The sequence below is a fragment of the Chenopodium album genome, chromosome 12, assembly GCF_948465745.1.
Source record: "Chenopodium album chromosome 12, dcCheAlbu1.1, whole genome shotgun sequence".
Classification (NCBI taxonomy): Eukaryota; Viridiplantae; Streptophyta; class Magnoliopsida; order Caryophyllales; family Amaranthaceae; genus Chenopodium; species Chenopodium album.
Window position 1 is genome coordinate 4,557,237 of NC_137845.1, and position 18,672 is coordinate 4,575,908.

Genomic DNA, 18,672 nt, shown 5'->3' on the forward strand with positions numbered 1-18,672 from the left:
ACACTCTCAATTATGAAAATATTTTCCTAATAAGGGAAGCCACATTTTTCTTCCTCCTTACATCTTTTTACTTTTCTCTCATCCATCCTCACCGTTCCATTCCTATTTTCATTTTCTTTAAGTGGAGCAGCCTCATGGACTACGGTCTCAGCCTAGAAATAGTACAGTTTTCATTAAACAAGCTTTTTCTTGTAAGGAAACAAGGATAGGAGAACTAATTTGTAATATTGGTTTTCCAAATACATTTTCCATGAAAAATCATTCTTCATTAAAAATGTTTTACGTCAAACCTACAATATCTTTCACCATAATTATCTTGTAAACTACATTAGTAGGCAGTAGCTACAACTACTTCTTTGTTTCAAGACATAATGTTTCTCCCAACCTTGCAGGTGCATCTGGAGAATCAATGGCTGAGGGTACTAGTGGCACTGCTGATGTCAGTTCTTAAGGAGGAAGCTCTATGCTCTTAAACTACCATATACAAAGCTCAGATTTCTTTGTCTGCCTTTGTTATGATTAAGAGCTCATTTTTAATTTATCGGCCTCGAGGTTCGTAAACCTCCATGAGAAAACCATAAACAATTATCTCAATCTGGTCGGAATAAGCAAACAAGAAACTGCTTTATTTATGCTGCTTTTCAATATTCTCAGGATTTTGAGGATTGCAATAATTTGAATTTGGGTTTTGAACAATTTTGATGAATTTCTCAAATATGTGGTCATGTTCATGCAAGTTCTACAAATCTAATTGCAATGGGTATGAAATCATTTCATATCTAAAATTATAAAGAATCAGGTGATGAAGATGAAGATGATGAAATTACCTCCCATTATTTGATAGATTGTGGTTGAAAAGCCATAAATTACCTGTGATAAATCAGAAGAATGCAGGTTAATTACAATAATTTAAACCCTAATCAGGGTTTCTGTGAATGGAGTAAATTGTAGAGAATTTGAGCCTTACCTGCAAATCAAATCATCATTTTCCAGTGATTTGATTTGGGCCTTGCTCATAGTAGCTTAGCTTGCTTGATTCATGAATGATTTTAGCATGCAGTATATTGAAAAACCCTAAGTTGGAAACAATTTTAGAGTTTCAAGTCGAAAACCCTAAATTGGAAACAATTTAAGTGTTTAAGAGGAGAGAGAAAGAGGAGAATGAAGATTGAAGAACATGATGTACACTTTTAACAAGTTAGAAAGCATTGTTTAGTGGTATGCAGTATGCAGGATAGTCACTTGAAGTACAGGTTGAGCCGTAGAGGTAAATAGATCTTCTGTTTTGCACCTCCGATTATCCTCAATTGGTAAGTTTCGAACTTAAAATACTCCGTAATGAGTACTAGTATTTTCCCCATTATGAATATTAACACTTGCTTTTTCCGTTTGTTCTTAAATATGAGTATTACCTTATATTTTTCTATACACCCAAAAATTCATCTTAAATCCACATGCAAACTTAAATGTTGAAATACTTTAAAAAGGAGAGAGCATTATCGAATTTACCATATTGAAATATGAAACTTATTATAGAGGGTTGCATCATGACAAAAAGTACCAACAACAATTTTTTTTTTTATTTCGAACGAAAATACCAACAACAATTTGGTATCTAAATTCATGACAAAAAAAAAAAAAAATGTTGAAATACTTTCCTTGTTTTCCTCTTTTTAACCAATAATTGTTCCATTGCAAAATTCTAATAAGCCAAAATGTTGTGGCAAACTTCATATTTTATAAAGAGTAAAACAATTCTTTTTTTTTTTTTTTTTTTTTGGAAAGAAGTCCCAAAGAACACAAAATTTCATTGATTAAAGTCATACGACATCTACAATTGATGATTAACGACAAATAAAATAGATTTAACAAAATCAAACAAGAATTAACTAGAAGATTAAGAACCCAAATACATAATCGGTAATTTTAATAAACTATCTCCTTGTTTTTCTACTTTTCTATTTCTAATTACGAGTACAATTTAGTTTATCCCTTTCTTCTTTGATTTGAGAAGGATCCACTTACCCCATCGATTAAACTACCTTAAACTATTTACTAATCAAATTGCATTACTATACTTTGTATTAATAACAAAAGCCACATTCTTCAAACTTCACCTAAAAGTCTAAAATTATGTCTTGACATGGGGGCAAACTAAATTGTAAATCATATGTTATGCTGAAAGCAACCGAATAACTGCATCTTCCCCAGAATTCTGATATGATACAGAGAAACAATGGTGATGTGTATGTAAGGAGGGAGGAGGGAGGAGGGAGAAGGGCCAAAAGAGAGTGGCAAGGACAGACAATAACGGTAACTTTAGATATTGGACAAATATTGCAATTTCAAGGAAAAATGAGGTCATTTACATAGACATTCTGCATTAACATTTTGCAGACGCTCATACCAGTCAACACACTGGTGCCAACAGCACCCTAAGCTTCGATTAACAACTCAAAGGCTAAACCACTTGTACACAGGTTAGCACACGTCACAACAATTACACCAGCCCAACAATGAAGGTGTCAGTTGTGGCCAACTGCCCTTTCCTCTGATGTGTACTTCATTGCAGGAAGCACTGGTACATACAATAAGCAAAAAATCAAGTCCTTGGCCTAACCCTTCTATCATTAGTATCACCACCATCAGAGAGTTGGGCCCACACACTCCGGGACTTTCCACCTGCGCTACTGCAATCATCCTCACAACCAGCAACTGTCTTTAGAAGCTCTGATTGCAAAGAGGGACAGTGTTCTCTAAGATATTCAAAGCCATCAGAGCGCATAACAGCTGCATAGAAGAACCAAAGGGGAAAAAAAAAAAAAAAACATCAGAAAAAGTCCAAACAAATAGCTCAGCACATTCACAGAGATTGCAATAAACCAAATACAAGTAAATGAAACTGGACTAAAATGCAGATAATTTGCAAATACCATAACCAACAATATGAAAAATAACTCAAACTCTCTAAAACAAATGAAAATAATAAATACTTGAGATAAGCCAACCCACAACCTATCCCAAGTTCCCAACAAACACACACACACACACATATTGAAAGAAAAAAAATGGCAGAGAAACACAGAACGGAACATAACCTGCAAGGTTTTCAGCCGCAAATCTTAAACAGACAGCTTTCAATTCGGAGGCATTGTGACAATCAGCCAATGCTAGAATCTCCCCAACGGTATTGACAGATATACCCTTGCACAAGGAAGATTCACACAACTGTCTGAGCCTTCCCAGTCCATATTTGTCTGCTGCCGCCAACAACTTACCTATTAACAAATCAGCTATATGGGACTCACAAGAGGAACTTAGTGAAGCAAGGTCCGCCTCTTCCACTAGAGCATCTCTGTATATAAAGTGCAACAAAGCCTGAAAATAATGTACAAAAATTGTCAATGTGCACGTCAATTTGAAAATAAAAAAAGCCATTAAATCCATTTTCCTTGGTTTCTTTACTGCAAGTTAAGATTAAGGATAGTGGAGCAAGACAAAGATGTAATGGACTGAGTTCGGTCACCCAGTGATTTAGTGTAATGGACTGAGTTCGGTCACCCAGTGATTTCAGATTTTAAACAGCAAATTAATAAAGGTGAAAGCTTTAAATTGATTAATAATAGTAAAAGGGTTACAAACGATAATTTAATAGCTTAAGGCTATCAATCTTCGAAAGTGAGTTTAGCTCACAACTCTCCAAAATGGCTTTAGGCCATAACTCTCTAAAGGGTTCATACCAAATTTCTGCCTGCCTTCATTCTACTCCTCTCTACCTATTTATACTAAGGACTATAAACCCTAATAAATTAACATATACTAGAATACCTAAACTACCCCTCCAGATTGATCTATTACAATACCGGCCCCCTAAACTTTCACCTTGTCCTCAAGGTGGATAATAGTCAGCATTCGATTTCCGGCCTTGGCAACTCTGACCACTGTTCCAGCTCTTGAATAGGCGAAAATTAAGAGCGGACTGCATTGAGGAATGTTGTTCCTTGTTGAGAGTTAGTACTCCCTCTAGGAGCCTAAACATAGCAGAAAAACGCAGCAGCTTGTCAAGGGAAGTAATTGGAATTAGGATGAAGTCAGTGGTAAAACAAGAAGTGTGCAATCTGGGAAGAAATGAAGTATAGCTTGGTATGTAGGCTTGTACTCGGAGCAGGTCAACAATTGTTTGAATGGAAGAAGTTGGGAGTTGGAGGGTGGGATAATCTGGGTTAAAGAATATGGTAAGATTGGACTTAGAAATATAGTCATAAATCTTGGGCCCAAACTTTTGTGCCTGAACTAAGATTAGGAAATAAAAAAGGATTGGCTTTAAAGATGGGTTTAGTTTATAAAGGGTGTTGGATGTTAAAAATGGTTGTGGGGTAGAGATGTTAGGCTTGGGAGCATGGAATGGGGTAGTGGGCCTTGTTGTGGTGAGCCCAATCAAGGGTCTGGCTTCATAAAAGAAATTGCTGCTAGACTCATTAGGGTATAGGAAGAAGATTGTAAACACGTTGCCCTTGAGCTTATCTCTGACACTTGTATTTGTTTTGTCTCCCAATACACAAATGACTATAATACCCTTAACAACATAATTTGAACTCATCTTCCAAGCTGAGAAGATATCATGTGGTCCAAGTCCAACTACTCCTATAGGGTCAACACTTTTATCAGCCCCTGCCATGTAATCAGCTCCCACATTTACAAGTCTACCCTTACTAGTACCTTCCACTATTGGCTTCCTCTCCAAGCCAAAGTATGACTCACCCAAATTTCCCAACAACTTTCCTTCGTCAGATTTTTGGAACTTACCAAATACCCACCACCCTTGGGATTCTCCACCTTCTGTCCCGCCACCTGCAGGGGACCCCAGCCCACTTTCGAACAAGCTACCACCACCTGTAAAACCACCAGAAAAATCACCGTTCTTCACTGTAACTCTACTTTGCAAGTTCGGACCACCTGCAGCCCTTTGTTTACTCGCCCAACGCAGACAACCCGAACCACCACCTGATCCACTTCCTTCGGTGCCGCCTCTCTCGAAAATCCCTCCAACAGTGTAAAAGTTACCGGCCAAATTATTTTGTTGCCCCTTACCGAAATCAACACCTGAGTTAATTTCTCTGGTCGGCTTACTCATGAACCCACCTGAACAGCTAATGCCGTTACCAGCCTTGTTCGCTTCGCTAAATCCTTCTCTGGCAGTCCTACCTGGACCACCGCCGGATCCACTAGCATCGGCACTGCCCTTCCCAAGAAATCTTCCTGACCAACCACCACAAAAGATACTAGCCTCGCTCACTCTAACACTATCAAAAACACCCCCAATTTCACGAGTTCCACCACCGAAGTCGCCACCCAAGCCACCTTCGAAAACGCTAACCCCACCACCCCGACCACCCGTCAACCCACCAGCGCGCCCATGAGGTACAGCACCAGACTCGCTTGCACCACATCTGCCCTTCATCCAGCCATCGCTTTCTCTTTTCAGGCCACCACTAGCGGTGGTCTTGCCACCACTCTCTACCTTTCCGGCTGAAACTCCTGCACCCAATTCGCCGGCGAAGCCACCTTGACCCCCACCGGTAAATCCATCTCCAATGTCACCAAGCCTTCCACTAGATTTGACGACTCCTCTAAAACCCTTATCTACACAATTTAACTCACCACCAAGGTTTGTCAAACCACCAAGGGCTACACCCCCAACAAAAAATCCATTTTCTTCTTCTGACATAGAGTGTACCTGCTCCTCCTCTATATCATCCACATTTTCGTCTTCTGATTTTGCTTGATGATCTTCTCCCTTCATCTCCATTGGGGAATTGACTTTGGTAGTGATTTTGTCCTCTACCTCCTTTGAGAATTCTTGAGATGGCGCCTTTGTTTCCTCTTCGATTGATGGTGTCGGAACTGGAGTTGGTTGCTCGTACCAGGGCGTTATAGATGACGAGCCGAAACGACTCGCCAACACTTTCTTCAGAATTCGCCATTCCCGTATTGGTAGCCACCTGTGCTCACTTTCAAACCACTCCAACGCTTCGCCGCTAAGCCCTATAATGGCAGCCTTCAATTTCACCTCCTCGTCTAATTGGAAAATTTGGAAAGTATCCTCTAGTTGAAGTACCCAATTATCCAGATTACTACCATTAAACTCAGAAATTTGAAGCTCACATCGGACTCTTCGTTCGTCATTCAGATCTGAAACACCACGCTCTCTCTTTCTGGAAATATATGCGTATCCCTCTTGGATCCAATTTTGCATAAGTTGTGATGCCTCTCTCTCAGCAATAACAAGCACCATTTTTTTTTTTTTTTCAGTTTCGTAGTGGTGGTTTCCGACACCGAACAGCCAGGAACACCGCTCTAATACCAAGTGTAATGGACTGAGTTCGGTCACCCAGTGATTTCAGATTTTAAACAGCAAATTAATAAAGGTGAAAGCTTTAAATTGATTAATAATAGTAAAAGGGTTACAAACGATAATTTAATAGCTTAAGGCTATCAATCTTCGAAAGTGAGTTTAGCTCACAACTCTCCAAAATGGCTTTAGGCCATAACTCTCTAAAGGGTTCATACCAAATTTCTGCCTGCCTTCATTCTACTCCTCTCTACCTATTTATACTAAGGACTATAAACCCTAATAAATTAACATATACTAGAATACCTAAACTACCCCTCCAGATTGATCTATTACAAAAGAACTTAATAAAGAATATTCCACAGGTAGATAAAAACGCATTCTAAGTAGAAGGCATACAGCATATAGAAATTTAGATGGCAGACAAAAAGGTTTGAAGCCATTAGAAAACACATCACCTTGAATACTTTAGGCTCCACGTCGGTCACAGTAATCTCTTCTTTTCCTTCCTCTAACTTGTCCAAAAATTCAGAACGAAATACAGGTGACCGAGCAGCCAAGACCAATTTATGTGCATGAAATTTCTCTCCAGCCACATCAAAGATAATATCTGAACCTTCTACGTTTTCTAGTAACATGCCAAAATGCACTCCCATGTCAGACTCAGGAACACGAATTGGGTGCAATCTAGGACATTCTACTGATGACACTACAACACCAACAGTACAATTGATTTTTAGACAGTCATCCTTAAGATAAGTCGAAGTCTCAAGCACACTCCTCTTGAAGAAGCGCTTATATCCCCTGCATGTATAAATGAACAACCATAAGGATTAAGAAATACATCAAGCTTCTCCGGAAAAAAAAAAAAAAAAAAAAAAAAAAAAAAAAACGTGATAAAGAAGCAGTTACACCAGAGAGATAAATCAGAAATCTCAAAACTCATGACCAACCACAGGGATTGAGATAGAAACAAAAAGGATCATTAATAGTACATACAGAAACAGCAGAAGGAACAAGACATACCATATCAAAAATAGCATAGAACCCAATGGGGAGAATATATTGATAGCTAAACAAATTAACTAGAAACAGGACATACTCTCCAAAAGGTGAGATTAGTGATATCTGACTGGGTTCCTAACACTTTCATTAACTCCAAAGTCCAAAGCACCACTCCGTTCACAGGAAGCACGTTAACATCTATCTGTCAGTGATGTAATTCCTATATGTTTCCCTTCATGTTCCACCCCCTCCCCCACCACAAATCTCTGGATCCATCTCAGTGATGTAATTCCTATATGTTTCCCTTCATATTCTACCCCCTCCCCCACCACAAATCTCTGTATCCATCTCTGTATGACCCCCTACCACTTGGATTAGATAAAATCAGCTATGAGCCACATGGAATGACCTAGCACCCTTGCTACCTCGTCACCAAACTAAGGGTTGAGGATATGATACGACACATCCCAAAAGATTACAATATACTTCCTTCAACAAAAAAAGAAAGGAAAAAAAAAAAAAAGGACTGCAACTGCAGCACTTTGACAACTACACTGCAGCACAACATACAATGAAACTAATATAACAACATTTTAGTTTATAACATATACTTTCAATAAATTAGCAGAAAATATGTGATCAAAGTTAGCATAAGAACAGTGCCAAAAAAAAAAAAAAAGTTGCAATTATTTTGAAATGGAGTAAGTATGTATGTTACTCGGTCAAGAAATATTCAGTCTGTCATGCTACTAGAAACTAGACTGCCATGATTTTCAATGTCTAAGCAAATTCCTTAGGTAGATTGCCAGCTAAATTCCCAGGAAAACAACCAAATGCTAGCCAAAATTTTAAAACCACAATACTTTTTGTTATTAATTTTTTATAAATTAAAGGGAAGAAGCAGTAGGTCTTACTAGAACAGGGGAACACCAATATTCAGTAGAAATAGTAAAAGATCATTAGAATTGTTGTTGCGTTAAGGAAATGGGTGTCCTGCAATCAGTACTCTCTCAATAAAGCCAATAGAGGTAAATATGGGAAAGTTGACTTAGAAAATTGATTCAAAAAAAATCTTCTCAATTCAGAGTAAAAATTAGTAGATATTATATGGTGCAGTCGTGCAGATCATAATAAGCATACATAAGAGGATTTGAAATAGAAATACACAACAAGATAAAGGAGAGGACGATTCACTCTAGTTACATCTGTCTTTGCTTATACTAACTTATTTTCATAGTGGCTGTTCCAAGTGGAATGACTGAGCCATATCGGGTTTAAAAACTAAAAATAAAATAATCGCTTGAAGTTGCTAACAGCAGCACCTTCCTTGGTTTAAAGGTAACAATATTGTCACTTATAAAACGAAGGATGTGCATATTACACACACACGGAGGAGGGAGAAAGAATTGGTTAATTAAAAAGAAAAAAAGAAAGTAAACAGTAGTACTTACCCTCCACAAATATTCTATTTATGTAGGCCTTTTATTTTATAATACTTTTAAAGTTTTTAACAGCCAAGTAATATAAAAGATATTTATTACAAATGTTATCAGTAAGTAAGGGTCTTCTTATCATATACAAGTCCTCACTCCCCAATTTTACCACTCGATTGCAATTCAACACAACCTCACCCCCCCCCCCCCCCTCTACCCCTCCCCCTCACCCCTTTTATCCAAGACTGCCATCTTTGTTTCATGGCTCAGTCCTAAACAGCTAAACCCATCATACAAATCTGATGAAAAAAACAAGAAGAGGTACATTCACTAAGACACACCGTAGTATAAAAAATAATTGCCATGACACTCTTCAAAGAATCATAAATAACAAATATGCATAGCAACAAGCACAGAGTATGCAACCTATGAAAGAGCAATTTTAGTTACTGAATAGCTTCCTGAAAACCTGGCACATGTATCAGCTATGATATGTATCCGATCAAGTTAAATCAGAAGACCTTGCACATGCCAAAGATCAAAATCTGACAGAAATGTATAGTCTCAAAGAATACAATAGATTTGAATTGACACGCTCAGAAGAACTACACACTTTGCAATAGAATTTGCAACAAATTCCCTTATTCATCTACTCCTAAAATCCTATAAAACTCGAGAAATTCTCGGACGATAATGTAATTTAATTATTTCCTGAGCTATTCTCATTTTCTCCATCTTTTCCTCTAGCAAAAGGTGTTGCTCTTGTCTAACACCTAGATCAAGTCGAGTGCATTCACAATACTGTCCTTTTTTCCTTCAAATAGCTAAGTGTACAATCCAGCAAGAAATGAGTTCAAATCTCCAATTCAAGAACAATAAACTACCAGGCCCAAATTACAACAAAACATAACATCACAACTAACTAGGGGAAAACAAACCCAATATATTACAATATCACCAAATAAAAGGGAGCTCTATAACCCTAGACAATCCCTTCCACGAACATACAAACTCAAAATGATGTTCCCTCCCTTATTCGCCCCGAAAGTGATCCAAGATTCCTATTATCCACAATCTCGCACAAAAATTCAGTTTCAGATACCAACAATACCCGGAACAAGTTAGTAATTTCAACTCGAAATCCAAAATCCAGCTACCAAATCCACCCTTCTTTCCCAATACCCATAATTAGCAACAAACAATCACTCAATCAATCAAAGCCATAAACAAAACAACAATCAACTCAAAACAAAAAACAATCAATCAAACATTCAATCAATAAAACTTACACCATAAATCAAGAACACATACCACATACTACCCCTATACTTCAAAGTATAAGGGCCACTCTCCAAAGAACGATCAAAATGACTATGAACCTTATGCTTGGGTTGATCACCTTGATCAACAAGAGTAAGCTCAAACAAAGCCCTGACATCGGTACCCTCGCTCGCTAAGGCGATGAAGACGGAGACATAAGCTGAATTATCTTCAGGATTTTTGCCATCTGGGTAGAAGTAAATCGCCCATTGATACCCTCCAACGCTGAAATTATCGCTCGCAATGTGTTTCCCAACTCCCATACCTTTCGCCAATGAATAGCCTTGGATCACGAACTTGTGAGACCCATTTACGGTTTCCGTCACCACTCGCGAGCTCGTCGGAGAAATCACCGCCGTTGAAGCTTCCGACATGGCTGTAGAATCTAAGTGAGGAAAGAAATTTGAAGCTAATTCGTGAAATTCATGGAGAATTAGGGGATTAATTTGAGAGTTTTGAGGAGAGAGAAGATGAAGTTAGGGTTTACTTTGGGGATAAAATGGAAGACGATATGTCAGATTGATTTGATGATTTTTCTGCTTGTTTTTTCGAATTCATGACCGCGTTCTATCGTTCGAAGACATCGAACTAACCTTTTACCCTTTTTGTTTTATTTTTTTTTAAATTTAATTACTGTAAAAGAAACTAACCTTACTTTTTAGAGAAGAGAGAAAGAAAACTAGCCTTTTACCTTTTTTTTTTTGGAAAATTTAGAAATAATAATTCCAACTTTCATCAATTTTGGTAGAAAAATTCCAATTTTGAATTATACTAAAATAATCCGAACTTTATGGGTATTCTTTTTTTTCAATCCCAAATATCGATTACCGGTTGAATGGGTTAATTTTTTTTGTTTTTGTTAAAGTGACACGTGTCACAAATTAATTGGTTAAAAAAATCAAAAAACCCTTGAATCTGACCACCGACCATGGACGTCGGCCACCAGCCATGAAATCCGGCCAAACGTTAACCCCTTTTCATTTTCTCTTTCCTCACAATTCCCTAGCCACGAACGCCGGTCGGCATACCAGTCACGAAACTCACTTGAAACCACTCCCTTAATCCCGAAATCACCTAAATCACCCCTGAATTTGCGAAACACCCTTGAATTTGCGATTTGGGGTATCGGTGGCTGCGATATAGGGGTTTCGGTGGCTGCGTTTTGGGGTTCGATGGCTGCGAACTTGGGGTTTCGGTGGTTGCGTGGGGGAATAGGAAGGGGTTTCGGGAAGGGGGGAAACGGCGACGCAAGGGTGGGGGATAGACAGCGGTCTAGCTTTGGTGGTGGGGGAAGGGGAAGGGGAAGGGGACGGTGGGGGGAGGGGGGTTGGCTGGATTTTCTGATTTTTTGGTTTTTTTTTGTTTTTTTGTTTTTTTTTATTATTTTTTTAAATTTTTGGACCAATCAGAGCTTGCCACATGTCAAGTGATCTAATATAGTAGGTCATTGACTTTTGTAAACCGGTTTGGGGTTGAAAAAAAAGAACACCCCCTAAAGTTCGGATTATTCTAGTATAATCCAAAGTTGGGATTATTCTACAAAAATTGATGAAAGTTTGGATTATTATTTCTAATTTTTCCTTTCTTTTTAGGAAAAACGATAGGATGGGAATATAATAAATGTAAATCAGCCTCCACCAAAGTAATTACGCTTTGCGTAAATAAATCCATGCAAACACATTCTGAATTACCCTGAGTATCCCACCTAGCCATAAGGCGAGCTACAAAATTCCCCACCCTTTTTACATGAAATATGCTAAAGTTGTCAAAACTTGTAGCAAGCTCAAAAATATCATCATACACAAGACATAAAGAAGGAAAGCATGTCATTCAATTTCTCACTATTGCAAGCATTCCAAGACTAAGTCTTCACCCAGATGCTACAATGGCCAAGACGCCAAGCACTTGAAGTTTGAACCACAAATTTTCATGGTCTTTTATTAAAATTAGGAAATTTTCACCTTTGTTACCAGCAAAACACATGCATTTCACTTTTGTTACCTGCAAAACACGTGCATTTCACTTTTGCTACCGGAGATAATTTTTATTTTATTATGCTACCGTACAAAAGCAAATTTGTTAAAAATTGTTACCACTTAATACTTTCAGTTAGTAATTCCATTATTGAGATCCAGCCATCCTCACTATTACCTTCCGGCCACCATTCCCTCCTTAGCCACCCTAATTGCCTCCCCGTTAGCCACAAAAAAAAAATTAATTTTTTTTTTAAAAAACCCAGCCACCCTTAAAACCAGCCAGCCCCTCTCATTAGCCACCCTCCCCCCTGTCGACGGCCGACGCCGGCGACCCATCCCACTCCCTTTCCCCCATCAACGCAGCCCAGCCCCCTCCATTTTCCCCTTCTTGTTGCCCCGACCCCAACCACCACACTGAAACCACAATCGAAGAACGCGAATTGCCGCAACCACCACCACTACCACCACCACTCTTCTGCAACACTTCAATTGATCTTCCTCCAAACCCCAACAAATCGACCCGCCTTAACCTTTTCGGCCACCCCTAACCCTAAACCACCACACTGAAACCACCCTAGGGTCGGGGCAGCAAGAAGAGGAAAGGGAAGGACTGGCTGCGTTTGTAGGGGAAAGGGAGTGGGATGGGGTTGCCGGCACCGGCCGCCTGCGGGGGGGTGGCTAACGGGAGGGGCTGGGCTGGTTTAAAGGGTGGCTGGGTTTTTTTTTTAGTTTTTATTTTATTATTATTATTTTTAAACAAAATAGACTTAACGGAACCCCTAACGGATTCCGTTAAGTGATAGCAATTTTTAACAAACTTGCTTTTGTACGGTAGCAAAATAAAATAAAAATTATTTCTCCGGTAGCACAAGTGAAATGCATGTGCTTTGCTAGTAGCAAAAGTAAAAATTTCCTTAAAATTAAAATGAAATATAAATTAAAAAATACATGGTCTTGTGAAAAGAAGTTTGAACCACAAATATTCATGAGGTTTTGATTTATTGATGAATATTATTGAATTTATATTTTCACTATTTGTACAAATAAAATACTCAGCTACTCGTGTATATTCGCGGATTCGCATGTATAGTACTTTACTTTTCTAAAACTTTACTTTTTGTCACGATAATTTTTGTAAGATTGAACTTTAAATGGTGTATCTACGTCAGTTATTTACTTAGGTTCAATGACAATGTAGAGTGATAACTTGACTTTACATAACTGCATTAGTGAAAGTATAATAATAATATAAATTCCTTAAGTATAAGGATTACACAAATTCTCCAAAAAGACGGGTGTACGTTAATTTATTGTGAGACGGGTTAAAATTATCATAAAGTATTTATAGTTATCCTTTATTCTACAAAAGAATAAGTTTTATCATACAAAAAACTCGCCTTACACAAGACTTATTGTAACAATAATTCAAGGTACGTAGTGATCATGGATTCATTAAAAAGTAAACAAAATATTTTTTAATGAGCTAGTGATTTAAAATAATACTTTTGTTATGATAACCCATATAATTATTAAATGCACTTCCTCGTTATATGACAACATTTTGACTATAGTATATTGTAATTCTTGACAACTATAAGTTTATTAAAAAGACAAGATCTAAGAGGTAAACAAATAACTCTTACTTTCAAAATAATTCATGATGTTTGATTTTAATAGTTTCTAGGAAGTCAACTTTAAACTTACAATATGAAAATATGAAATGATTTTTTTTTTGAAGTGTTGAGAATTTTATTTGTTTCATCTTTATTCGATGACTTTTTTCCACTACAAATTCGATAAATGACAATATAATAGTACATGCATTTACGTGATTTTCAGTTGAAGCAGGAGATTCTAGTTTCATTGACAAAATTGTCAGCAATTGTGGGACCTGGAGGTGGCATGGTGAAATGTATTTAGCAGGAAACTAGCACTCGAGTGTCGCAACAGCTCGATAAAAAACTTAAATGCACAATGCCTATTCTACTCAATTACAGATTGATTCCGATGAATCTTTGATATATGAAATCATGAATGAAGTACGACATTTTTTGTATCCTAGGTCTTATAACTTGTTTGGGGCAAGGGCACCTGACCCCTCCCGAGTTCTAAATCATACCAAATTGCGAGGCAGTCGGTTTTTTTTTACTACTCTTGTGCTAGCAATTTATGTAGGGAGAAGGGAGAGATAATCAAGTACGTTAAATCAATACTGATGTCACGAACTATAATAGTAATAAATTTTCGTACAAATCACTGTGATTTTGCCATTTTCGAGATCATTGCCATTGGAACTGATCGAGATATCATCAAAGTTATATATGGTTGAAATTAAATAAGAAAATTTGTCCAATCTAAAGGGTCTGTTCATGTGTCACATTTTCAAGAATTTACACGGAAACTCATTTAAAATCGATACGAAAAATATAAAAATATATATTCATTTTTTTCTACACATTTATAAAATTATGGAATATTGAATTGTCTACAATCATAACTAAAACCCAAAAATCGATACAAAAAGTCTTTTGACCCTAGATTTACAAATTTTGTTAGACAATGAAAATATAAAATTGTCATAGCTTATTGGTAAAATATTTAAACTTATAGCTTTACAAATTTTATTTGACAATGAAAATATAAAATATGTCATAGCTTATTGGTGAAATATTTAAAATTATAGCTTGAGGTTCCATGTTCGAATCTTGAGAATAAGAGTGTTTACAAATGCTTAGATGCCACAAAGATGAGAGGAAAGACCCCTATTTTCCAAGTGTCGCTTCCGGGCGTATCTCGAACCTCCTGGCACAATCTAGACATTTATGGGCCCCACTTTGGAAAACCAACTTCACCATGAGGTTCATTGGGTCCAAAAACTAGACAAATGCCAAGTTTGGGCCCATTTAGGTCCCCAAAAGACCCATAATTGTGCTATGTCAATGCGGTGTCCACCAATAAAACAACCCTTGAGCTAAATAATGCTCAATTGGGTAAAGTACTTAGAAGCACCTATGGGCATCTCCCTTGGCCTAAGTTGTTGCCTATGCTTGCGCTGAAAAAGCACAGGTGCTCTTGAAGGTGGCTTTGAAGACTTGATGAACCCCGCATCCAGCAGCTCCTTAAGTTGGTGCCATCTGATAGGGCGCCATGGCTGGAGGCCTATCCTCTGGCTCTAGCTCAATCTCGTGATCAACTTCCCTTTGAGGGGGAAGTCCTTTGGGAAGCTCCGGAGGCATTACATCTTCAAATTCCTCGAGTACTCCGGAGATTTTTGTTGGAACCTCATCCCCATAAAGCTCTTCTTCCACGAGAAAAAAATCGATTAAAGCTCGTTCTCTGGGCCATTGGCCACACCGTGTGACCGGTCGACACACACCTAAACACTAATCGAGTAACCCCCGAACGAGTAACCCCTTGAACGAGTAACCCTTGATCGACCAAGTAACCCCAACTACACGATATAATACGGAGTATAGTACATTAAATACTCCGTATTACCCGAGTATATATAGATTTTTTTTTTTGTAAGCAAGGAGAATTTCCTTGCAAGTAGGGGGAAAATTGGAGAACCTACTTGCTTGGGGTAAGAATCGAACCCCTCTCATAAGAGTGAAAGGTCAACTTCCAACCAACTAGACTAACCTGGATTCTCACCCGAATATATAGAGCTGTCAAAAGCTGACCCGACCCGAAATACCGACCCTAACCCGACCCTAACCCTAACCCGTCTGAACCCGAAAAAAATGGCGACCCGAACCCGACCTAACCCGACCTGAAACCAACCCTAGACCCGAGTTGACCCGAGCATTTGAGACCCGAACCCGACCATGACCCGACCTAGAGAGGACCCGACCCGAATATGACCCGTAAATTATTGACCTGAACCGAACCCGACTCAGACCCGATAATGACCCAAACCCGATTTAACCCGTCAAAACCCGAATTCAACCCGACCTGTTACTAACCCGACCCGAGGTCAACCCGACCCGTTCCTAACCCGACCCGAATTTAAACCCGACCCAAACTCAACCCGACTTGTTATTGACCCGACCCAAATTCAACCCGACTTGGAGTACTCTGCAAGAATATATTATGTGGGATCTTACATTAACAGGTGATGAAATTTCACTAAGATAATATTGTAGGAAGAGGCTCCTTGTAATGGTTAAACAATTGAACAAATTCATAATACACCTCTTGAACTTTTGTTTCAACCATGTGAGCTTCATACAAATCCTTGAAAAGATGTCTCAAAAATTTCAACTTAAACCGAGGATCAAGAATTGCAGCAAAAGATAATAGCACAGAGTAATCGGACCAATATTTATCAAACTTGGAACGCATAAGATCTGCCATTTCTTTGAGTTTTGGATCATCCCCTTTGGAAGCAGCCACTAATAGCGACTCAATTCTACAAATGTTGGCAATATAAAGATTGGAAGTGGGATATTCAGAACCGGAAAACAAATTAGTAATGTCATAAAAGGGTTCAAGAAAATCACACATTTTCTCTACTGTTTCCCATTCATGAGGAGTAAGCGCCAAGTGGCTCTCTATCCTATTGAACATTTTCAGTGCCGGTGCAAGATCAAGAGCTCGACGAAGCATTAAGAACGTAGAATTCCATCTAGTAGGAACATCCATCCACAGCTTTACACCTGTAGCTAACTTACAACTAGTAACACACCGCTCAAACTTATTTAGTCTAGTTTCTGAAGAATCAATAAACTTCACATTCTCCCGAACTTTCGCAACAGATTCATCAATGACTTTCAAACCTTCTTTGACAATTAAATTTAAAATATGGGCAGAGCATCTAACATGAAAATATTTGCCATCAACAGGTAATTTAGCCATTGCATCCAATTCAATTTGGAGTTTCCCAACCATAGAATCCATATTACTTGCATTGTCAATAGTCATACTACAAACATTTCTTTCAATACCCCAATCTTTAATCAAACTAAAAACCAGATTATAAATTTCATGACCAGTATGGGGAGGTGGAAAATGCCTAAAGTTCAGTACCTTAGACTGTAATTTCCAGTCATTATCCACAAAATGGGCCGTAAGAGACAAATAACCACGAGTAGTACAAGATGTCCATACATCACAGGTTAAAGAAACTTTACTTGATAAGGCCTTAAGCGTATTACGAACATATTGCTTTAACACATCATGCTCTTTCATGCACCATTTCAATATTGTGTTTCTAGAAATAGTTCTAACCTTGGGATTCAAATATGTATGCAATTCCCTAAACCCCTCATGTTCAACAATACTTAAAGAATAACCATGCTTCAATATAGCTCTAGCAAGTAACTTACAGTATTTTTTTTGGTCAAATGGAGATGCAGGAGACTCATTAGACTTATCTGAGTCTTTATATTCTTGGCACTTATCAAGGTGTCTCTTTAGATTAGACGTACCATTCGAACCAGCAAGTTTCTGGATTAATCTTTTGCAAAACTTGCATGCAGCATGTTCACCATTAACCTCAAAATTCTGCCAAATAGGAGATCGCTTTCCTTCAATTGGAGATATTGATTGATGGGGTTCAGGCGTATGTGTAGCATTTCCAACACTCATACATGTAATTGATGCTTGCTCAAGCTCAATGTCCCTTGCTACACCAAACAATCAGGCAAAGATTAGGAGTAAGATCAATAAAAAATGCGTCATTTATAATTAATTAGAATGTACTATACCTCTTTCAGCTGCGTAGTCTAATTCAAACATTTCTCCTGTCATGATTTTTTGATTCCTTTAACAATAAAAAAAAAACAAAAAACAAAAAAAAAACGCATATTAATATGATTTACATCAAAGGGTAATATATAATCATCTGCGAGAAACAACCACAAGCAACCAAATTGTAAAAATCAACTTCAAATTGTATCAAAAAAATGTATACAGACAACCCAATTAAATATCTAAAAATTATTCAACATTAATCTATGAAGATTAAATTTAAAATGTTAAAATTAACTTCAATTTATAAACATTAAACCGGTTAATTAAGCAAAAAAATATGTAAAACCAATTAGCCAATTATAATGATTAGATCCGAAAATTTAAATAGCTAATATAATTGTATAAATCGATTACCAGGAATTTGGAGTGATTTCTCCTTGTTGAAGACAAAAGGCGACAATGAGAGGTAGTAGAGTAGGCGACCCAGCAGAGGCGCAATTCGATCTGTGGTTTTCCACATTCTGAATCTTTGAAGAGTACGACTTATAGGCATAGGAAAATCACTGAATCTTAGTATATTAAGGAAGGTTGCACTCTAATGGCGAGATTGACGAAAATTTTCCCCATGAAATCTCTATTGTGATTGATTTTATTTTTCCTAATTATCTTCAACTTCCTATATGAGCAATAGGACATGAGGTGATAGAGTATTAGAATAGAGCTGTGAGTGTAAACTGTCAATGTATTTTAAACGAATATGAGGCTAAATGTATTTTTTTTGTTTTTTTTCTTAATTTATCTTCAAAATATACTTCCATATAACTACGTGTATAAATTATAATCCTTTTATTGATCCTATTTTTCAAATTTTAATATTCACTTGTTTATTTTA

The 18,672-nt window shown here is 37.6% G+C and overlaps 1 protein-coding gene across 1 annotated transcript; it reads right to left on the reverse strand.

The window, feature by feature from the left end:
- Window positions 1-2,326: 2,326 nt before the first annotated feature.
- LOC145570106 (BTB/POZ and MATH domain-containing protein 4-like) lies at window positions 2,327-10,661 on the reverse strand. Its single transcript, XM_081629098.1, has 4 exons — window positions 10,102-10,661; window positions 6,811-7,156; window positions 3,099-3,378; window positions 2,327-2,790 (listed from the first exon to the last, which is right to left on the reverse strand). The coding sequence occupies exons 1-4, from the start codon at window positions 10,482-10,484 to the stop codon at window positions 2,603-2,605; spliced, it is 1,197 nt and encodes a 398-aa protein (XP_081485224.1). The 5' UTR covers window positions 10,485-10,661; the 3' UTR covers window positions 2,327-2,602.
- Between the last annotated feature and the right edge of the window lie 8,011 nt (window positions 10,662-18,672).

Bases quoted from the DNA above. Each gene is read 5' to 3' on its own strand.
- LOC145570106 (XM_081629098.1), bottom strand. From the start codon at position 10,484: ATGTCGGAAGCTTCAACGGCGGTGATTTCTCCGACGAGCTCGCGAGTG. The intron at 7,157-10,101 runs GTATGTGTTCTT...TTATACATGCAG, and splicing joins AAGTATAGGGGTAGTATGTG to GGGATATAAGCGCTTCTTCA. The intron at 2,791-3,098 runs GTTATGTTCCGT...TCTTCTATGCAG, and splicing joins TGCGGCTGAAAACCTTGCAG to CTGTTATGCGCTCTGATGGC.